Source organism: Heloderma suspectum, chromosome 1, assembly GCF_057233095.1.
Source record: "Heloderma suspectum isolate Gila_16-S chromosome 1, 16-S_ref, whole genome shotgun sequence".
Lineage (NCBI taxonomy): Eukaryota > Metazoa > Chordata > Lepidosauria > Squamata > Helodermatidae > Heloderma > Heloderma suspectum.
Window position 1 is genome coordinate 393,098,867 of NC_139458.1, and position 24,426 is coordinate 393,123,292.

Sequence of the window (24,426 nt, forward strand, 5' to 3'; positions counted from 1 at the left end):
CTTGGAATTCTACCAGGCTACATCCTTCTAGACAGTGATGTGGGTTTTCTGGAAAATTTTCCAATGCAGAGTAGGTTCATTTGCATAGAAACATTTTCTGTTTGCATAGGAACATTTTCAAATGAAAATTAAGTTGATTTGCATAGGGTCACTTGCATAGGAACATTTTCAATTCGCACTGACAATTTTTCTGATACCCTAGAGACATCTAATTTAGCATGTATGTTTTACTTGTACTTAGTAAACAACTGAAAAAGGACCCCATATTAATTTCTGGCCCAGTACACCACGAGTATTTGCCTGAAATGTTTGAGGAAAAACATTGAAGCACACTTAGGGTGCAACCCTATGGATGTTTAGACAGAAAAAAGTGCTACAACTCCCAGCATTCACCAGCCAGCATGGGGATCTACATGCTATATTATGTAAAAAAAAATATTGGAATACTGGTAAACATTTAAAGACAATAGCATATACTTCCCTTCCATTGTTTAAATTTAATGAAAAAATCAAAGGTACTAAAAACTATTGCCACACTAATTTTAGCAACCCAAAGACATGCTGACAACTACCCATCTATTTCAAAAGAGTTCAACTCTCCTCCACTAAGGTTGTTGGGGCACCTTCTGTTTCACTGTCACTACTTATTAGTTTCATTTCACACACTACGTTACATATGTATTTCAATGCTGGATATGTATTCTCTCACATACTTGCAGGGGATAATCGCCTGAAAAACATGAATTGCAATTTTAAAACTGCGAAGCTTGCTTCATATTATATTTGCAATTGGCATACATTCATTTTTACTAATGAACTTACAAAATGGATTTTTTTTCTCCCAAAAAATAAAACACTGGGAAAAAATTCCGCCCCACATCACCACCCCTATGTTAAATTGTGGTTTTATCCCAACTGGCTATTTTAGGTATTGTTTTTGTTCTTATTGTTTTAATATTATGCAGTACACAGTGTTTTAATGGCCTATGTTTGGGCAATGAAGTAGAGATAAATCTTAAATGACAACCACCCCATGCCACATGGCAAACCACTTTGAAACTGAGTGAAGTTTCAAAAGTGGTTGGCGGTCTTACATAAAGCTGTATCCCTACGGAATGGGGCAGGTCAGCAGAGCTCACAGAAAGGTGCTCTGCTGACCTGTCCTGAATTGGAAATAAGTGTTTCTGCTCATTTCTGGAGGTGCCTATCAGTGTGCAGTAGCAAACAAACTGACCATACTGTATGTCACAAATGGCAAATTTTAACAAAATTCTTAATCATATGCTTTGCAAAATTATGTTAGATGTCTCGAATTACAAATACTTCCACTAAAAATATAAGGCAGATTACAAAGTGGTTTAAATATTATATCAAATACATTAAACTCCAGACTAAAACCACAGGATAGATCAAATCACAGAAGCAACATAATTTGATCGTCTGCTGAATTTTGTGCAAAATCTTTCATGTTTCCTAAAAAATGGTCCTAAATGGCTTGCGGCCATCATTCCATAGAAAATATGTTTCTTTATGTACAAGTCACAAGAGGGACCATGCGTAGGATGCTTTCAATTTGTAATATATACTTGCAGTTTACATGGAACAGGGCCTTTTCAGTTACAGTCTCCACCGTGTGGAATTTAATTCCCTCTTGAGAGTCATCTCAGCCCACCTGTACGGATATTGTAAAATATTTAGGCATGAATTTGATTATATTGTTTTGAAGACTGCTTAATAATTGTTACTGAATTATTATATGGTTTTATAGTGTAACAAATTAATTGTTTCAATTCTTCTTTTAGCTTACTGGAAACCATGTACTGGCTATATAAAATACATGGGATGAGCATTTTTTAGTCTTGTTTTAAAAAAAAGCAGTTTGATCAGCCTTCTGGCTTACCTTTTATTTAAACTTAAGCTTTGTGGTCTTTTTTCTATATTGATTGTACTAGCTAGCATTGCAGAGTTTTGATAGCAGATTAAAAAATAATTTCATTCGGGAAAGTCAGTAGGGATGGGCATCTATGCCAATATTAGGACGTGCATTGCAAAGTAACAGCTCCTCTAAGCGGGACTGCAAGCAAATCTACTGAATTCCTTTGGAACAAGAAAAAATGTGTTTCTGTCCAAAAATTAAAATATCATAAAGTGCACTTGAGCTGTAACTATATGTTTTCATTTGTTTAGGTGGTAATAAATTGTGCCATTCCAAAAGGACTGAAGTACAATCAAGCAACACAGACTTTTCACCAGTGGCGGGATGCTAGACAAGTGTATGGTCTCAACTTTGGCAGCAAAGAAGATGCCAATGTCTTTGCAAGTGCCATGATGCATGCCTTAGAAGTGTTAAATTCACAAGACACTGGTAAGGCTGCTAACAGTTTCTAAATTCGTAAATGGTTTATAGTTTGACTTTATTTCAGTGTATCATGAGTTAGAGCAAAGTATCAAATCTGTATTTTAACTTACTGTTTAAGTGACTTAGTGGGAAATATATGCCTTATATGAATCCTAAGAATGTACATTCAAAACAAGATGTTTCTGTTCTGTACAGTGAAGAGTTAACATATGGGTCTATGTACAGTGAGTTAGCTTCATGCATATCGTAGAATGAATAATTGATTATATTTGGGAACAGACTGCAGCAAGAACCCAAGCAGCATTTCCAGAATTTGTGGCTGATAAGCGTATCAGCTGGAATGAAATAAGAACCTTTTGAAGATAAATCACTTTCAAGAATGCATAGGTAAAACTGCAGTATGGTTCTGCAAACATTTCAGGAGGAATCTGATCCTTATTCATTAAAATAATGGTAGCTTAAATAGCATTCCAATAGGTATCTGAAGGGAACTTTAAGCTCCTGTTTCCAGAACAATTGGATGTGGTGCTGTTTGGGTTGTCAAAAGCAGGGCAATATCTCCAGTTCAGCTAGTAAGTGTTTTTCCTTGTTTAATCTTGTCTTTGGAAGATTAAACATGAAAACAAATGTCAAATAAATTGGAACTACATTCTAGCATAATTCTAGAATGTAGTTCCAATTTATTCAACAGGAAATTCACAATGTGATTGGCAAGTACAAAGAATACAAAATCACGTACTGTAGGTCTTCTGGCTTGGTGTTTTAGATTTGTTAAGGAATCTTATCTAAACCATTCAGATTCTCTGATCTGGAGTACATTTTTGTTTTAGAAATGAGAAGCAGATGTTTTTGCTGTAATGACAGTAATGTATCAGCTATTGCTTTGGAGGGCAGGGTGGACTCAGCTTTTCTTTGCTCCTGAAGCAGTTATTGAGGGATTTGTACCTGGGCTAGAGCCAAGTTTTGCCCTCCCCTTACAGTTGCTTTGGATGTAGGTGTGTGGACTTCGCCTCCTTTCTCTCCTTGAGGTTACTGTTGGTTGAGAGAAGAAAGTTTGGGCTTAGTGTTCCAAAGGCACCTTGGCCAATATAATTCATTCATTCTCTCTCTCTCTCTCGCGCACACACACACACACACTCACGTGCACGCGCGCGATCACATCTGGTGCCTGCATTCTTTCCCCTACTACAGGGGATATTCCTCAGTAACAGTTGCAAGTGTACATGCATCTTCCCAGAGTTGTTTTTATGATGTGTGAGGGGAGGTCTCCCCAATGTAAGTTTTTTACCCTTGCCTTTTACCTGTGCTGATGTACTCTCCCTCCTGCCTTTTGGTTGCCCAGTGTGTCTACATGCTGGAGATTCACTGTGCTAATAGGAGCAGTGATGAAAATATAAACCCAAGTAACTAGCACCTCTCTAAGAAGACTAGAAGAAAAAAAATGGCCCTATTATACACCAGAATGCTGTCCTATCATGATTGTTCACACTGACAACTGTTTAGCTTGCACCCATATTTTTGAAATCTCTACAAGTCAAATAATGACAAGATGATTGAACAAACTTTGATTTACAGAGAACAGCCACTGCTGTTGTATAAACAGTTTCTAAATGCCAACGGCGTTTAATGTTGGAGGATGTCTGAAGTGCATATAATAGCCAACCAGCCTTTAATAATAGATTGGTGTGGATATTATGATAGAAAACACAATTGATGTGTAATACAAAAGTTTGTGTTCCAGAATCTTAAAAGTTGCTACCCATCCTATAATTGGATTAACTGTCCTTGGGAGTGGGTACCGGAGAAGGGGAGAGAGGCCAGACCAGAAATGAATTCATGAGACAGAAATTTGATTAAAGCCCATGATTTCTGAATACTTCCTAAACCATATAGTTTTCAGTCTTGATTTAATATCTCAGTGTTTCAAGCTTTGTAGTAACTGTTCTCTTTCTTGCACATTCCATGTGGATCAGTGCATGGATCACCCCATAAAGGCATATCAAACCCAAACCTTTCAATTATCTTCTGAGATCCTTTTCCAGATTACTTTCTTTCCAGATCTGAGATTAGGCAGGTGGCAACCTGGGAAAGGGCCTTCTCTGTTGTGTTGCCCCAGTTGGGAAATCTTCTAAAGGGGCATGTCTTGATGCTATGTATCATTTTATACACCTGCCTTGCCTGTTATAAACAACAGTCAGCCAAGATGTTGGACTGCATGAACCCTAGGTTTGATCCAGCAGGACCATTTTTATGTTCTTCCCTTTCCAAAATATGTATGGGGGGAGAGCCAATAAAAATTATATGAAAAACGCTCAGACTCATTGTTTGGTTCCACAGGTAAGAAAAAGTAGTGGTGTCTTTTTCTTTCTCTTTTTACTGTGTTGTTGTTGTTGTTCAGTCATTAAGTCGTGTCCGACTCTTTGTGACCCCATGGACCATAGCATGCCAGGCCTTCCTGTCCTCCGCTCTCTCCCGGAGTATGCTCAAGTTCATATTCATTGCATCGGTGAAGCTATCTAGCCATCTCATCCTCTGCTGTCCCCTTCTCCTTTTTCTCTTTTTACTGTACTTGATTACAAAAATTAGTAAGGCTATTAGGAGCTAGAAAGATTGTTGGAGGATCAAAACTGGCCACATGTTTTCCATCATGTGTTCCTTGTTTTGATGCTTACAAGTATACACTGGCCTGGTTGGCACAACACTAGCCCTTCATTTATTTAATTCATGGTTTTTGGCCCTACCAAGGGTTTGACCTGCTTTGCATGACACAACACGGCTGGGCACGTGCATTTTCAATATTCAACCCCTGATCAAGGTGAACCCAGCCATCATGGGTTATTCAGGGGTTAAACAACCTTCACATAACCCTCGATTAGTAGTAGGGTTATGTGAGGGTTCTTTAACCCTTGAATAGCCCACGATGGTGAAGTTCGTATGACACAGCGCAACCCATGATTGCCTCGATTGGGGGCTGTGCATTCGAAATGGTGACTGCATACACCTGGCACCCTGCGGCTCAGTTAAATAACCTACATGAGATGGACGTGTCCTGTGATCTGCCTTTTGTCTGGCAGACAATTGAACAAACCATGGTTTGTTTTTTTAATCCCTGAATTGTTTTCCTCATCCACCCGCTCTGTCCCTGTATCCCTTATTTATTTATTTACTTACTTACTTACTTACTTACTTACTTACAATATTTATATACTGCTCATCAGAAGATTTCAGAGCGGTGAACAACATGATAATAAAACAATGGTTAAAGGAGTTAAGAAAGTTAAAATATTTTTGAAAAGACAAATCCCAACGAAGTGGATATGCTTTGTGGCACTGTAGTACTGGCATGTGGAGCAGCTGGGTTGTTCTTTTGGGGTGTTTTTTTTTTTTTTTACCACTCTTGCCTCCTTCTCTGTAGCTTGGCAAAACAAGCCATGAATGACCCATGGTTCTAGGTTTGCATATAATGACATTTGTTGTTGTTCAGTCATGTCCGACTCTTCGTGACCCCATGGACCATAGCACGCCAGGCCTTCCTGTCCTGCGCTCTCTCCCGGAGCGTGCTCAAGTTCATATTCATTGCATCCGTGATGCTATCTAGCCATCTCATCCTCTGCCGTCCCCTTCTCCTTTGGCCTTCAGTCTTTCCCAGCATCAGGGTCTTTTCCAGGGAGTTTTCTCTTCGCATTAGGTGGCCAACCCATGCTTTAAACAAATGAGAGTTTACAACCCAAAAACAAACCATAGTTTGTTAGTGAGACTGCATTCACACATCACAACAGCCCAGGACTCAACAAACCCATACCATGGGTCAGTGTTACGTGCAAATCAGTCCACGCACATTGGTTGTGAAATAGATTTTTATCTGCTGAACCATGCTAATGGGCTAACATTTCCAGAACAGTCTAAATTAAAATGGAACGGAGTGTTTATACAACTTTTATTTTCTGTTGTCCTTAAATTTGTGTAGTCACATATGTTATTTATTTATTTAAAACATTTGTATCCCGCCCTATATCATTAAGATCTCATATATTCCAACTGTCACTATTTTCCAGCACAGCTGGGTGAAATACGTGCTTTTTGAGCAATTCAGATAAAAATATCAATTATGCAAAAAAGGTAACAATTTATTGAACCCACTCGGACAACTGAAGTCCACATGACGCAGCTTTCGGTATAATTGATTGTATACAGTCACCAAGAGCTTGCCTCTCTGATTGTGAAGAGAGTGTTCCAGAGGTGCTGCTAAGTAAAAAATAATGTTTCCTTTATGAACAACTTCTAGACAATAGATCCAGCAGATTATTCATTCAGTATTCTAAGGCTTCAGAATTTTTAACCTTAGTGAAGTCACTCAAAACAAAGTCCATCGTTTTAATCAAAAGACTTGTTAAAAAGTATTTGGCCAGTTATTATGGTCTTCTGGAAAGACACAACTTTAACTAATGGAAGCAATTGCTTAAAATGTAAAGTGCTCTAATTTATCTTCCAAGGGAGAATTAACAACAAAATTAGAGAACATGGATGTTCTGTCTGTGTCCTTTGATGAATGTGGATATGGGACTAGCTAAATCTGATTTATTCATCGGTACTTTGAATTCAAGTGACCTCTCAGGCTTGAATAACAATGGAACTCTAATCATACCATGTAGTGTAATTGCTTGCATTCCTTTGCCTTTCAACTACATTGTGTATAAAATTGTTTTTCTTGAAAAAGAGCCAGCTTTTCTCTCCCCCGCCTCTTTTTGGGGATATCTGCTACAATGTAGAAACATTGCATTCAGTGATTGATATATTCATCAGTGTTCCACATTCAGCTAACCCCTCAGGGCCAAACTAAACAATCTGATTGGGAATGTTGGGAGGTTGTTTTTTTTAACCCTTTCCTCTGCTGGAGAATTCTCTCATGGGTTAATAGCAGCTGTGGGAGTCAATTTCCATTGGGTACAGCAAAGGGGGAAAGTGTCTCCCTCCCACATACTTTGGGCCTGATCCACACTGCTATTTATTTTTTAAACAAATACATTAAATGTGCAGTGATGTGGAGTAGAAAAGTTTCCAGTGCTTCCTTTTGCTGCGGAAATTTTTTCCGTTTCAGAAGTTCAGTAGTAACAATGAATATATGCGAACTGCAAATACAATATTCTAAAAGCTTGGCTGTTTCAAAGTTGTAATTAATGTTTTCAGGTGATCATCCCTAGCAAGTATGTGAGAGAATACAGTATATGGCATTGAAATACATATATGTCTCAGTGTGAAATGGAACTAATAAATAGTGAGAGCAAAATTGAAAGTGCCCAAGCAACCTTAGCGGAAGAGAGTTGAACTCTGTTGAAATAGATGGGTGGTTGTCAGCATACCATCCACAGTTCTTTGGATTGCTAAAATTAGCGTGTCCAAATTAGTTTTCAATACCTTTGGGTTTTTCCCTTAAAGTCAAACAGTGTAAGGGAAGTATATGCTGTTGACTGGGGTCACACAACACGATAACCCACACTCAAGGTTGAAGAGAACCCATAGTCTGTTACTGGGTTGTGTGGGTTGTTTATGGTTAACAAACCAGAGTTTGTTAGCACGGTCAGGTTCAGACTACACAACAGCCCATATTTCAACAACAACTGATGGCTCAATGACAACCAACACTCAAACCATACTCAGCCTTGAGTGTGGGTTATCATGTTGTGTGAACCCAGCCATTGTCTTGAAATTTTTACAAGGATTCTAATAAAAAGTTCTATATAATGTAACATTTAAATCACATTGTGTTTTAATTTTTTCCCTCAAATATCTCGGCTTGAATACTTGTAGTGTATTGGGACAAAAAATAACATAGGTAGTTTTTAAAGCTTTGTTTACTAAACACATGCTTTGAAACAAAGTGCTGGGCTAGAGCTATCCAGTATTTTTATTTTATTTCTTCAAGGGGCCCAGAGGCATTCTTGGAAATAAAAATTATGCTGGAGGCCAGCATTTCACTTTGCAGCCTGCCAGCCTCCAGGTTGTTTCTTTGTTTTGGTGTAAAGAAATAAAAAAATTGGGAGGGGAAGGGATTCTGGCAGACACCAACAGAGGTGTCCAGGGGCACCACATTGGAGACCCCAGCTCTAGGGCATCAGAAAACTTTCCAGTCCAAACTGAAAAAAATTCCTGTGTAAATGACCCTATGCAAATTAGCCTGGAGATTTCTGCAAAATTTTACAATTCAGTATTTTCTGGAAAACCCACATCACTGGAAATATGTGACTTCATCTTGAATATTATCCCGTTTCGTCCTTAGATCATGGCATGAAAAAGAGTTTGGTCAGAGGGTGTATACAGAAGTACATCATTTGTGGTGTAAGTCCACTCTGCTTCTGCACTCACCTATTTTTGGCTAGCCTTACAATCTTCATCAGGGAGTCAAGCTCAGGAGCAACGAGTTCTTCTTATCAGCAGAAGCTAACTATGCAGAATCTGGTTTGACTCTTGTGTCAGTCATGAAATCACTACTTCCCCACTAGCTGCAAGTTGCTACTGATCCTTGGGACAGTCATACCACCCTCGCCTCTTCCTGTAAATATATTCCAAGTAGAAAAGACAGATTTTTTTTTTAAATGCTGAATAAACATTTAACTGGTATGGTAGTTCCTGGGGAAAATGTTTTTAAAAAGCTGAAAGCCTGCCTGAGAACCAGAGAGAGATGCCATTTATAGGAGCGAAGACTGGGGGAAGCAGAGCTCACTTCACAAGAGGAAAAACCCACACAGTCTTCTTATGCTGACATGGTAGTAAATACTATTGAACTTGGTGGCATTTGTTTCTGAGAACACATATCCAATAGAGCTGTAAGTCACATAGCACATGACCTGCCATTTGACACACTGGAGCTGGTGATCCATTTTGAATTGTTAATAACGTATTATAGAGCAGTTGTTTTTCTAGCCTATCTTTAACCAAAGATCATTCATTCTCTAGGCTTTTAGATCAGTATGAGAAAGGGTATTTCAGAATAAATTCATGCAGTAGGCAAAAAAGAGCTTTTACCAAGATGTGATGGGGCTGACCCTCATGTGGTGATCCTTGCTGTGAGACTAAAGGGGCTACAAATCAGGGATGGATTAATCTGCGGTGTGATTTCACCCATTTCTCCGAAGTTCATGCCATCCCGGTTTGCGAATTTTCTTTTTAAAGTGCCCACGAAATTTGTACATATTTTTGTGTGCATTTCTCAAAATGTGTGTGCATTGCTCAAATTCTATGCATTTTTGCAGGCAATTTCACCTCAGATATAGTGTTCTTTTGTGTACTTCTCTGTAATATACACATTTTCTGTAGTATACATGTCCTTTTAATGTGCAATCCTTGATTGCAAACTTTGAATGTGAACATCAAGGTTTAACTGCATTCCAGTTTGTGTATGGGTCCAGGTACTGGGAATATGTTACATTTACATAGAAATGCAAACTAAACAAATTTATCCCCTCTCCTGCTACAAGTCCTTAAAGCAGAGGATGCTCTGCAGATTCATTTAGAAAAATTCCAAAATACGCAGTTGGCTGATACCTTTACTGAGACAAGCCAAAATATCCCAAAATAGTGAGAAGATTTTGAGTTCTGTGCTGTGGAAGTTGCATCTGGTATTTTACAGAAGAAACAAACAACGATAAAGCTCTCTCAAGTGTATAAAATATCTCTTAAGTTGGTGTAAGACCAAATTTAAGGATAAAATTTTAATGACTGATATGTTAGAAGTTAGTTTTTTTAAATTACATACTACAAAGTTAATCAGTATGCACGTTAGGTAATATGAACATTCAGAGAATTAATTTTAGTCTAGCTAATGTAACATTGGCAAATGTTGTTGTCACCTCAGGACTAGGCTGTCTTCATATTTGGGGTTGCATTGATGTGAGTGTATATATATGTGTGTGTTTCTCCTGTTTTTTATTTTAGTATTCTATTTAGGTGAGTTCCTGAACTCATCTCAATTCTTTCCTCCCCCAAAACATTGTTTTTAACATCTGGAATCATGTATGGTTTATGAATATTTCCATAATATGTTCAGTGGTGATGGGCAGCCGTATAGAAAACTTCACTCTTTGTATTCACGTGGAATACTTCATTAGTTTACATTTCAAAAAGATGTAAAGATGATGAGATGATAATGCTCAGTTTGTTTTATGTGTTGTATAGTTTTTCATGGTTACTGGAAATGCAACATAAGTAAATGGTCAACAGTTGATAGAATTGCCTTGGACTTTACAGGTGACTTTTGCATAAAAGCTGAAGTGTAACTTACCTTTTCCTAGGTCCAACGTTGCCTCAACAAAATGCCCAACTTCCCCCACAAGTGCAAAATGGCCCAACACAAGAAGATTTAGAAATCCAGAGAAGGTTAGTATGGTTTTAAAAACAAGACCATTATAATGATGATTAAGAAAGTATGTATTTGATTTTATTAAGATGCAAAGCTTTTCATTGTTCACCAGAAACTGCAGTATGGCCTTCACTGATTAGACCTATAATGGATAATTCATGAAAAAGATGTTCTTTGTGTGGTTTACACACAAGGGCGCACAAATTTTGGTTGCCCTTAGTAGCCAGTCCAGCATCTGTGATACAAAGACCTCATCTCTTTCCTTAGTGCAGTCCTATACACATACACATATAGATGTAAGTCATATCAAACTTGTTGGGACTTTTGAATAGATGTGTATATAATTCTCCCCCCTCTCCCAGCTCTAAACTTGAATGGGAAGAAAGGGGTTTGTTTTGGTGCTCGGCAGCCAAGTCCTTGAGAGTGCTCCTCCTGCCCAACACCCAAATGACCATCTGCAGCTTCCTCTTCAGTTTGGAGCTAGAGGGCCAGGTAGTATCTTCCCCAGAGTTGCATTGCCCTCTGAAGCCTAACACAACTGTGGTGACGTTTCTTCCCCGTCACTAATTCTAGACTGGAGAGAAGGATAGGTTTCATCTCATAGCCCTTGCCAGAAAGCAATAGAATTCATGGTGAAGGTGGGAAGTGGAACTATAGAAGCCTGCTCATTAATAAAAAACAAAAAACTGATGTAGATCTTCACCTTGAAGAAATCACACTTGTGAAAACCAAAACAACTAAGCTACCACTCTCAACACCCCTGTTTTAGTACAGTTATAAAATTAAGTTGTGCTGTTCTGCTTTGTTATGTGGGTTTGATGATCTACCACCTGCCTGCCACACACATCCATCCCCTTCCCCAGGAACTGGCTTTCAAAACTCAACGGAGTTTTCAAAAACAGTTTGTTGATAAATCATGAGGGCATGTGTGTGTAATGCTATTCAAGGATGAAGGTCCTACTGGGTATATCTAAAAAATACCTTAGGATTATTGTCTGAGGTCCAACTCAGGGTGACAGCCATTCTGAGTTTGGTACTTCTGTGGGGAGTGGAAGTGAGTAGGACAGATACAGGTATCTTCCACAAAATTCTGAACAAATTGATGCTTTTAAAACCAAGCTTGAAGGGTGCATCTAACAACCCCAACTTCAGGCTTTGTGTGTGTTCTCTCTCTCCCCCCCCCCCCTTTATGTTGATTGCATTTCTGATAGTATGAAATCTATTCAGGACTAGTGGAAATGTTTTAAAGCAAAATGGCTCAGCGAATGCTTCATTTTCATCAATTAAGCAATAGTCATTCCTTCAGATACAAGACTTCATAGCCTTTGCTACACTCCCATGATAATGCTGAGGTTTTTCTTTGTTTTTACCTCACTTGGGCTCTATTCTTACATTACTTTGAAACAAATTTAAGAAAATCCGGGAACTGAAGTTCATAACAGCATGTTTTGGTTGCTGAGTGGGACCTCTGCCCCTACTTCTATAATGTCATCATTGCACCATATCTGAGGATAACCCAGATGCTGTACTGTACAAAATATTCTGTCACCCTGTGGGCAGAGCCTCATTTTGTGCCATGCTTCTGTTGGTTACTTGCAGTCAGAAGATTAGCGAAGGACATGTTGCTTCTGCTGCTTTGGGGCATTTTGGATTTAGCAGATTGAAATGATCTCCAACCTCAAGAGAGAAACTGTCCAAAGAGAGAATTGGCTCAAAGAGTGGAGGGCTGCATTAGGACTGGAGGTCATGAAGGGAGTGCACAGGGCAATAGCACCTGCTGCTCAGATCCATTTACATTTAGTATGTTGGTGGTAGACTTAAATAGTAGCAACTCTGTCCAGATCACCTCAACATGGTATTGTTCATATTGTACAGATAAACCTAGATTGACTTTATCCTGGATAATACTTTCTGGGAAGAGAACTTACTTTCAAACCATATTCTTAAACTACAACCAAAGTTTTATTCAGGCATCATTTCTACTCAACATTATAAAACTGTTTTTGGGTACAACGTAAATATATGAACTGTTACAAATACACTACAAAGTATGTCACAAGTATTTCAAGTTAAATAGATAGGTAGTGATTAATCTGTGGTGCAATCTGTCCATATTTATTTATTTTTATTTATTAAGTTTATTAATCACCCATCTGGCTGGTCACCCAGCCACTCTGGGCAACGTACAGCATATAATAAAACAGTTTAAAACAATGAAATTCTACAATAAAAACGTTTTCTAAAATACCCACCCCAAATGCCTGCCTGAACAACCACGTTTTTAATGCACAGCGGAAGCTCATTAAAGAGGGGACATGGCGGAGTTCCCTAGGGAGGGAGTTCCACAGAGTGGGGGCCACCACAGAAAAGGCCCTCTCCCTCGTCCCCACCAGTCTAGCTGTCCTGGCTGATGGGACAGAGAGAAGGCCATCCGAGGCTGACCTTGTTAAGCAGCCTGGCTGGTTATGCTGGAGGCGCTCCGTAAGATAGGCTGGGCTGGAACCATATAGGGTTTTAAAGGTCAAAACCAACACCTTGAATTTGGCCCGGAAAACAACTGGTAACCAGTGCAACTCCTTCAGCATTGGAGTGATGTGATCTCGCCGGCGGCTGCTTTTAATCAGGCGAGCTGCCGTGTTCTGTACCAGCTGCAGCTTCCGAACCATCTTCAAGGGTAACCCCACGTAGAGCGCATTACAGTAGTCTAAACGAGAGGAGACCAGGGCATGTACTACTGATGGGAGCAGATGGTCGGGAAGGAAGGGATGCAGCCGCCATATCAGATGGAGTTGATACAGCGCTGTCTGGCTCACAGCTGACACCTGAGCCTCCATGGACAGCTGGGAGTCCAAAATGACCCCCAGGCTGCGGACCTGGTCTTTCAAGGGTAGCCGTACCCCATTCAACACCAGGTCAGCATAGACCTGAAAAGACACTACCTTCAGGTAATAGGAAAAGAAAAGGTTTCCTCATTCTTTGTTTGCAGTTTTCCCTAAAATAATTCTTAACAGCATGAACATAAATTAGCCAAGTTTTAATATATAATGAATGGGGCACCTCTCCAGATAACGTTGACTTGTAAAACACAAGCTTCTTTATCTGGGACAAGCTTCTATTACTTGTCTGTATTGGTGGTAGCTGGGTTATATTTGTAGCTTTCTCTTATGCCCAGGCTGTTGTGTTCCCTGGATTTAACAGTATTGGCTGCATTACTGAAACTCTTGGCAATAGACCTCATCAGTAATCTGGATGGGGGACTACTGGAAGCCATGTGCAACAGCAGGATATATTTTTAAAAAGATTTCTTTACTATTATGGGATGCCATTTCTACATCTTTTTAAAAATGCTTTGATCTTTACAGTAAAAGATCACATTATAAAATGATGGTTTACGTCTGTGGTCTGTCTTGTTACATTTGTGTCCTGCTATTCCTACAGTGAGGTCAGAGTGGCATATACTCTGAGGCAATATTGCTGGCCCAGTTTCAGAAATGAAGCTACATCCAGCACCTTCATACAGTTCTCTGACATTTTGATCTTATTTATGGTTGGGCCTCCTAGTAAATGGGTTTATCTGGTATGGCAACATTATTCTGGTGCTACCTGAGTAATGTTGTCATTACTCTGGAAACAGTTGGACTGCCTTACAATTCATTTCTGGGCCCAATCCCAAGTGCTAATCTTGACCTTTTAAAGCACATCTTGGTTTAGGACTAGAGTACTTGAAAGAACACCTCTGTAGTTGCCTACCTCAACATTAAAATCTTCAGTAGAAGGCCTTCTGCAGATGCCTTGGCTGTTTAAGGTGATGTGGGTGACTACCAGGGAGAGGGCCTTCTCAGTGGTGGTGCCCCAATTATGGAATACTCAGACCAGATAATGTCCACCTGGCAGCAACTGTGTCATCCTTTTGATGCCAGGTGAAGAGGTTTTGATTTTCCCAGACCTTTAATCATACTTCTTAAATCAGCAGAACTAATCTGACTCTTACAATCTTGCTGCCTTTTAATTCTTCTGTATTATGACTGTTCGGATGTTTTATTTGTATCTTGATTGTTTTTGTGTTTTTGAATGTAAATTCTTCTGGGGATTTTTTATTGAAGGTCAGTATAAAAAACCTTAAATACTATATGGTGGAATGCACTACAGCATATTCTAAAGAATACTATATATTTGTACATACTAGACAAAAAGTTGTGTGTTGGGGAGTCATTTTTGTAATATTCTAATGTGTTTATTCTCTAGAGGTTTTTTTCTGTTTTCTTTTTGGGCAAGACTGCCCAATCTTAATAGGAATGTACTTAAATTATTTATTTTCCTTTCTTTAACTTCCTGCATTTAGCAATTTTATCTTCAACATTGTAGAAATATATACAACTTTTAATATCAAATCTGCAGTGCAAAATAACCCACAAGAGCTATTTTGTAAGATAGTATAGGAATAGCGTGCAATTGACTTTACAAATTTACTTTAAGCTAGGTTTTTTCCACCTGAGGTTTTGGAATGATTCCTTGAGTTAGTGTTTAATTTGACCAATTGGAAAGAATTGATAAGAGATCTACAAAGATTACAATGAAGCATCTAGAAGCCAGGCCCTGTGAGACAATCCCAAAAGAACTGCTACAGCAAGCCTAAAATGAAGAAGATTGAGGGAGAGGGTATTCAGTATTTTAAAAGTTCTCAGGAAGGAGATTCCCAAGAGGAACTGCTGGTTTTATTATATTGTTTCCTGTTTTCCTACAAGGTGCTTAAGATAGTTCTATACCCACTTACCTGGGCATAAATTCCCATTGAACTCAATGAGATTTACTTCTGAATATACATATATACAGTAGACATGCTGTGTCCTATCCATTAAGGATGGTCCAAGAACCAATGGCTTTAAGAGATCGACATTAAACAGTGGAGGGAAGCTTTTCTTTTAAGAGCACTGGAGCACTGACACTAACTGTTTAATGTACCTGTCAGGGGTGTTTAGGCATAAGAGCATGTCCTAGAGCAGGGAAATTTAGATTAGATGTTTCCTGTTATTATTTCTTAGTTATAGAATCAAAGTGCAAAGTGTGATGGTGGTTTTGAAACTGGGAAATCTGATCAGTCAGATTGGTGTCCGTTTTATGTCAAATGGTAAGTGAAGTGTTGTATGTGCATACATGACACCCCTTACATGTGAAGCAAATATCATTCAAATGTGGATTGCCCGCTATTTCTCATGGGCTAGTGCCTTTCAGGAATGTAGCGACGACCAAAGATTTCATGAAACAGAGGTAGACAAATTACAGGACTTCTTCAGATTATTTATTTATTTACATTTATATCCCACCTTTCTTCTCTCATAGCTTCCATGGTGATCCCAACTGATCTCCTACCCAGGCATTAATCAAACTCAGTCCTGCTTAACATCAGCAAGATTAATAGTATCACATGCCTTCAGACCATGCCTTAGAACAGTTAGTTCTAATGTTTTCTGTATTTCGTATAATATCCAGAACTTATTTAAGATTCTCAGAATAAAATAGCATAAATGTTGAGTTTAAATAGAACATTAGTTCATATTATAACTTGGAATGATTCATGATAATATAGCATCATCACAGCTAGACGTGGTACAAATGTCATGAATGTAAATCCATTGCTATATCTTATATCAGTTGGTAGCTCATTGAGTTAACGTCTATAAATAAAGTAATTACTATATGCCTATGCTTATAAAGAGGAGAACTGTAAGAATAAGTATACAAGCTACAGAAACAATGAAAGTGTATAGGCCTCCCCTTATCCTTCAGAGGTATAATGGACCAAAGGTTGACCGGCTTCTACTGTAAGTAATACATTTTATTTTCAAGAAAATTGAAATAATATTAAGCTATTTCCATACAAGCAGCCTACCTAATTTAATGAAAGCAACTAAAAATACTGAGTGGTTACTACTTTTGAAAATAATTTTGGAGTGGGTTGGCTCTGTGAATATGTTGGCATTTTTGTGTGTCTGGAGTATTTTAATAAGGGGTAAATGTAACCAAAACAAGGTGTGTGTAGCTGTGTTTACAGCAGCATTCTGCCATACTGTTTTTAGCCTGAATCTATTTGACATAGTAAACAATATACAATTAGGCAGATGTCACTAATCCATGCATTTCAATACAATAATGAAGTTATGATTAATAAAGAGATTAGTTATTACTAAAGAGATTAGAAATTATGATTACTAAAGTCCTACAACTCCTAGGGGGATGCTGGGAGTTGTAGAACTTCTTTCTGTCTAAACATGCATAAGTTTGTGCCCTTAATCATTTGTGTTTTGAAGAGATTGATTAAAACTTTTACCCTGAAACATCAATGCAAACCGAGTTTGTAGCTGAAGGGTTTATAGACCTGAAGCCAGGCCATCTGTAAGAAATGACCAGGCAATGAATATTCGGCAGTTGAAGGAGTGTTGGTACTTTCAGACTGTTGATCTGTCAAAAATAACTGAAGTGTGTATGGAAGGGTGAGACAGGAAGGCAGGCTAATAATAATGACCAAAAAACAAAAACCAGAATAGCAACCTCTGTGAACTTCTTTGCAAATTTGCTTGAAGCTGCCTTCTTAGCATTCTTGAACATTTTGAATTCAGTAACATTATACTACACAGTTGTTCTGGTTACTTTTGTGCAAGGGTGGGCAAATTGTGGCCCTCCAGATGTTTTGGCCTACAATTCCAATCAGCCCTTGCTAGCATAACCCCTGGTTTAAACTAACTATTCAGATGTAATGACAAACTGCACTCAGAGAGTTGATGCTTTTTAATTAGGTTTTCAATAACTTGGTAAAACAATGAATTATCACAGTATGGTAAACATTATAATAATAATTGAATATCCTGATAATTGAATATTTTGTCCTCTTTCCTGTTTATGTGGGCTTCCAGCCAGGCTTGTTGAGTTTGGCCCTTGCAACCCAAGCCTAAAATTGCATAGGGTAATTGGACAAGCTGTTGTCCAGGGAAGGAGATCCGCTATTACTTATCACCTCATTAAGAATCTCTAATAAGATTCCTAAGAGAACAGTTCAAAAATCACTGATCTAAATTCATAGAGCTCTTATTTGGACTGCTGAGTATCTCATTGACCCATTTGTTTATGCTTGGTAAGATACAGCCATCCATATTTTAACAATCTTTCATTGTGGACCTGGCATGGTCCTGTGAATCCTATCATAATTTATAAGTTTAATATTTAATATGACCAAAAAAATATAGTCCTCATGACATTGTGGTGACATTGGGCAACTTTAAAATGTATGTATGCCAACCTTGAAATAGTATGTATCAAGAGAATCGCTATTTAAATAACTTGAATGTATTATTTCATCAAGACAGTGAGTGATCTGTTAGATGTTAAATAAGGTTTCCGTTTTTAAAAAGTTACTCTGTCTTCATTTGTTAGAAAACTGGGTGAAGGTATTCATTTTTCTGCTTTAAAATGTGAAAAGTTGGACCCCAGAAATAGCTTAGATGACTTTAAGAAAAAGAGACATTGAAAGGAAATATAGGTTTATAGAACATCTTTAACACCTTGTCATGATTGGCTACCATCAGAAAGGTCAGACATCTAATTAGCATTATCAGCTTGTAACTATGAAGGTAGGGACCGTCTTAATTAATTTTTTGTAAGCTGCTCTGGGAAAAAATGCTTTAAATAAAGAAATAAAGTCCACAGAGGTTCTCACACTATCTTTTTCTGAAAGGGAGATATGGAACTTTCATGTTGTTTCTGTAATGTATTGCTCAAATGTTTATATGAACCTTTGTTTCCTTGTAGTTATTTCACAAGTGCTAACTGTGATCCTGTTTCTAAAAATTTAAATAATCCTACATTGCTGCTAAAGAGAATAAAAAATACACTTAAAAACAGTCTAATTTTTAAGGTAACATTCCCTGCACTCTCTGAGATGGGGCAGGCTAAATATTTAGTAATATTATGGTTATTATTGTGGTTGTCCAACTGCTGTGTTTCACTGTGAATTCATATAGCTCTTCTGGTTGTCCTGTTTTCACATATGTTAAGTGGAGAACACAAATACTTGGCCACCTTGGATAGGGCTCTCTGATCAAGAAAGTAGGCTGACAGGATCAGCTGTGCTGGCTATCAAAGGCAGAGCACAAACTCAAGAATTTTAACTGATGCGTTTAAATTTGTAGTTGGGAAAGGTGCTTACATCTATCAGGAGCAGCAAGCTCTTGAGTCCTGCTGTAAAGGGAATTTCACTATACTTTTTATTGCTACCCCGTTGGTTTAAAGTCTTAAAAAGAAACTGAATTGGACATTATGGCATGCTTCCAACTAATGGTAAGTTTTTTACACTTATGGAAGGGGGCTTTCCCATCTCCTGCTGTAGCCTCCTTCACCTCCTGGGAGTTGGAATTCCTTCTAGAATGGCATAAGATCTGACATGGTGACCTGTATGTAGCAAGGTAGGGAATGGGCATATACTGGGGACCTCCCACTTGTGCGGATTGAAGTACCTTTCCATTCATGCTTTTGCTCTCTTGGATTCATCTCTATGATTTTGTCCAATATGTCCCCTGTCCTGCTTCCAAGGATCTTTAGAGTGGCATCTGAGGGTTATGCCATCTTATTTTAACAACCTTTGTAGGAGGTTTAGGCTGAGAGAGTATGGCTAGCCCAAGGTGACCTGCTGAGCTTCATGGCTATGGGAGGATGCAAGCCCTGGTCTAGGTTAAACGCTCCCTCTGTGGAGAGAGACATATATTAAACAAACTGAATAATTTCCCAAAGGAAGAACTGAGAGGGGTAGATTAATAGAGCCTCAGCTGGAATAATCTCTTCATGGTAATTAGCTAGCAAAGAGATTGGTTCCTCATAAACTGAAGCTAAAAATGAGAGTTTGTAATGTACGTTTGGGGAACTGGCAGTAATAACTTCAAATTCACTGGAAATTTATGTACTGAACTATCAAGATGACTAGTGTAGGGGCCAAGTGAATATGGGTGATTTCTTTTTAAAGGGCGGAGAGAGGTGCTCTTCCCTCATTCCTGCCAGCTCACACATTTATCTCTCCTATCCTCAGTGACCCTCTGAAAGGGCCACTTGTGTTGTGCAGCTTCAGAACTGCTTCAGCTAGTCGCTCTCAACCTCTCTGTTCTTGTCACAGTGTTCTCCTATTTTTTGAATTGTATTAATCTAGCAGCCTGGGGGTGCGAACGCTATGGTAGTCATGATGTCCTGGGAGCACCCTCCCCTTGGCTGCTATTTTTAAATTGAATTCTTAAAAAAAAAATCTTCTATTAAAATTAGAGATGTAAAATTTCCGGAAATGTTGAGGCCATGGGGGAAAAAAAAACTGGACGGTGTGTGTGTGTGTCCAGAAAAGTTGGACATTTTGGGAAAATAAGCAATTCTTTTTTTTAGCGCTCTTTACAGACCTAAAGTCACTTTGTTGCTTTAAGACAGCCTTCCCCAACCTGATGCCCTCCAGATACTTTGGATCTTGGCTCCCATCAGCCTCGGGCAGCATGGCCAGTGGTCAGAAATACTCGGCACTGTAGTCCAAAACATCCGGAGGGCACCAGGTTGGAGAGGGCTGCTTTAGGAACATAAAGTAGCCTTTTTGTTCTAATGTTATTTTATGTATGACTTTGTTTACTCATGAAATTATCACTATATTTTAAAACTTTTAAATGTAAACTCAGTAAATTTGTAATTATTGTCTGAATAGATTAGAACTACATTAAATGACTGCTACAGGATCAGAAACACAGGACTCTATAGAACAAAGCTCAAGCTGTCAAGAATGCACATTTACTGTCAAAAATGCCCAGTAGTGACTCTGCTAACATGTTGGGAAACTGAGCATAAATGTCTATTAGTAAAATATACTTAGATCAATAATTTTTAGAAGGAATGAAGGAACTCACTATGCTGGGAATCTTACAGAGAGGATTAAAAACAGTTCCCCCCATGGCATCATTATTTCCAGATATTTTACATCTCTGATCTTTCTGTAAAAGTGTTCTTATTAAATCCTTTTGGAGGGAGTAAAGGCTAGGTAACAATATATAAATACTTTGTCTTAAATTCTAAAAGAATATTTCATAATCCAAAGCTGTTCAGTTTTTCGGGGGGGGGGGCAGTTCTCAGGGGAAAAAATGAGAAAAACCATTTCCCCCGAATTTTTCCCTTTTTTTCCCCCCCAAGTCCTTCACATCTCTAAAATTCCTGAGAGACAATGAGACATGACATTAAAGCTGTGCTGAAGTAACTTTTCTTCATATGTGGAGGATGATTGTGATTCCATCATGGGTCTGCCACTAAAGATTGGTGGCACAGTTTTCAGTGTGCTCAAAATGATTACTGAAGAAAGTGACTATTTCCCCACACGCACAAAGTCTTTCTTGTCTTGAAGCTGCAAACCTCAGGCAATTAAGCATGTTGCATAAAAGGTAATTAGGAATCCAGAGAATTAAATAATAAGGTAACTGGTACTAATAGGGAAGATACAGAGTGAGTTCGCAATTAACTTTAGGTAATGGTCATCAAAATGTAATTGGCAAAGCAGTTTGGATAATATCCAAAGAGAAAAAGCTGATGATGAGAGAAATGGAGAGATCAAACTGTATTATTCAGGGTCAGGGTGAACTTAAAGTTGTTGCTTATCAATTAATGAGCGAAAAATATTGTGCAAGGTATAAATATTGTCATATGAAGATGCCGAGAAAAATTATGTACTTAGATTTAATAAACGTTGAGTAAGAAATTGCTTTGCCAAAGACATAGATCAAAGTTAATTGTATCTAACTTGAAAAATGTGTGTTCAAGTTTTTGTAAGTGTGTTTTGATCATGAAAGATTCTTTTAGAAGTCAAGATGGTGAACTTAAGATTTATGAAACAGCAATTAGTATTGACATATTGGCAGAGAGGTAATATTTTTAGAAACTGTATAAATATAGTTTGATTAAGGGGTTAGATAGCTTCTTTGATATCAAAGCTCCTTGGCTGTGATACTGCCAGACAATTCTATAGAGAACTCTTGGTAAGCAAAATAGGCTCAGTAATGTTCTCTTTTGTAACAGCAAGAAATGCTTAGGAAGTACCACTTTAGTTGCTTTTAAAAGTTTTACTACTTGTATTTTACTTGGGAATTTATAGTTGTAACAATGAAAGAAAGAAATGGATTTAAAGATTCCTGTAGTATAAATACTGCTAAAACTAAACCTGGATTGCAGCCCACCAAACAATCTTTGGTGTATTGAAGTGTTTTTAGAAGTGTTTTTGTCTGCTGTAGGAATTAAACATGCAGCGAAAGGCTCCCAGAGTACTGAAATATAAGCGGATAGCTTGAACAAAGTAAAATTGTAACAATTCCAAGCAAGCCTGGATTTGTATACTTGAATAGGAGGATATAAAGACTGTTGAGAGGGAAAATTAGAATAGTAGAAAAGTTTTAAAATTGTACAGATTAAAACAAATTAAAACTAGGTAGTTTTGGTGACATAGGGAATTGAGGTGACCTAGAGAAAATAATGTTGCAATTGCAAATCAGTAGAAGCTGTAAACATTTGCTGCCCTCTGTTGGATAATCATTCTGATGCAAAGTAATCAGAGCTTGCTTCAGTAATGCTTCAATAATGACCAAATATATGAATAATTTCAGTGAGGTATCCAGCGACTCAAATTCTAGATCCATGCTGCAGAACTAAGGCTAAACGAGACACACACACACACACACACACCAGAATTTGTTACAAAAGGTTTATTTTTCAGTGGCTTAGTACCAAGACTTGCTGTGTCAGCAAATTGGTACATAGCCCCTACTGCACTTGTATAGTAGCACAAAATAGGTTTGTTCACACAACATGCTAACCCACATTCAGCAATTGAATATGGGTTGTTGTTGTTTTTTGAATATATTTTTTATTTATTTTATCTTTATAAATGAAATATACAATACCAAACATACCAACAACCTGATCAATACTAGAATTTCCCAACAATATAATATTCTGATGAGGACACCATAATAACAAAAAGAGAAGGGGAAAAAAGGGGGGGAAGGAAAAAAGGCAAAGGGAGGAGAAAAGGAGGTGTAGAAAAAGGAAGAAGATTCCTTCCCCCCTCCCTCCCCCTTAAATAATTAAATTTAAACTCCAATATCCCCCAGCCTCCAGTGCCATTCTATTTTACAAACCATATAACCTTAACAATCTTAAGTTTAATAAACAACCTTACATTTCAATGTATCATCAATCTTATATCCAAGAAACAGGTCTACAGTTTATTCCCAGTAGCCTAGTTTATTACTACTACTACTTTTTTAAAGGAATATAGTGTTATATAATAATAAAACTTAAAATAAACCTTCAACAGTCAGTAATATATTTTATATTTTATACTAGATATATAAGTACATATTGTACCCTCAAACAATTAATTTAAATATAGCATACCATATCTATTTTGAAATAAAAAGTATAAAGAAAAGCAAGAAAAAACAAAAGATGAAAGAGAATACATGAATATATATATAATCATTTATCTTCTAACCTAGCCTGGATTATGTAGACTAAACACAAACATTTAACAGAGCTTGTTTAAAGATTCCAGTTCATGGGGTTGTAACAGGAATCTCACACATTTTTGTTCAGCCATGCCTCCGCCATTTCATGATTTATAAACTTCTTCATCTGACCTTCAGACACGATACAAAGTATAGCAGGATATTTTAAGTAATATTGTAAGTTCATTTGTTTTGCCATATCTTTTGCTTTGATAAATTTCCTTATTTTATTTGCCACCTCTTTGATGTAATATGGAAATAACATTACTTCATCTTGTTTCCAGGAAAGGCTTCCACCCTCTCTTGCCAAACGCAGGATATAATTCTTTGTGGAGACTTTTGCAAATTGGACTATGATGGTATAGTCAGTCGCATTTGGCACACAAAATGCCTGCTCAATATCAAGTAAATCAGATGGGATAGGGAGTATCTCATGCAAAAGTTTATCCACAAAAATAGGCAATTTTACATCATTAGACAGATTTTTAATCCCAATAATATGTACATTAGATCTTCTTGTGAAGGCCTGCAGTTGAGAAATTCTGTCAGAGGTATTTTTAAAACAAATTTGTGTTGAAGTTTCATTCGCTGCTATTTGGTCTTCTAGCTCATTAATTCTCATCTCCATTTTTTGCCATGATGTATTAATTAAATCGACGGCTCCTTGCAAGGCGGTGATGGAATTTTGGATTAAATCCAACCTTCTGGCTTGCTCCATAAATTGCGAAGATAAAGTCTTTATCAGAGTAACTAATTCCCCTATATCTTCTGTTTCTGAAACTTCTGACACAGGAGGTATGGGGGGAGTTGGCGGTGAAGCCATCCCCTTTCTTCTCCTGGGTGCATTCATGTTTCTCTCAAACAGATCTTACAGGTCTTCAGATGTTGTTAATATTTCTTAAATCATCCCACAGGAGTTGTTGATATTTCTTGAAGCATATATTATTATGGAACACAGCCCTATTTTCTCCTATGAAATAGGAGTCTCATCACAGCTTTTTGTGTTGGTAAAGTTCTGGGGAGATAATCCTGGAATCCAGCCCCCCCCCACTATCTCGAGGGGGGTACTTTTCTCCAAGATGTTGTCCAGATTCCGCCTTGCCCCCCCTTTAATTCCAGGGGGGAGATGAAAAGGTTTTTCAACCTTTTAA

At 37.9% G+C, this 24,426-nt stretch overlaps 1 protein-coding gene across 2 annotated transcripts in view; it reads left to right on the top strand.

The window, feature by feature from the left end:
• ENAH (ENAH actin regulator) overlaps positions 1-24,426 on the top strand; it is a 119,873-nt gene that overhangs the window by 70,221 nt on the left and 25,226 nt on the right. For both annotated transcript variants that reach the window (XM_084828662.1, XM_084828663.1), the window contains exons 3-4: positions 2,188-2,365; positions 10,648-10,732. In XM_084828662.1, coding sequence (XP_084684788.1) covers positions 2,188-2,365; positions 10,648-10,732 — 263 coding nt within the window. The remainder of the gene's footprint in view (positions 1-2,187; positions 2,366-10,647; positions 10,733-24,426) is intronic.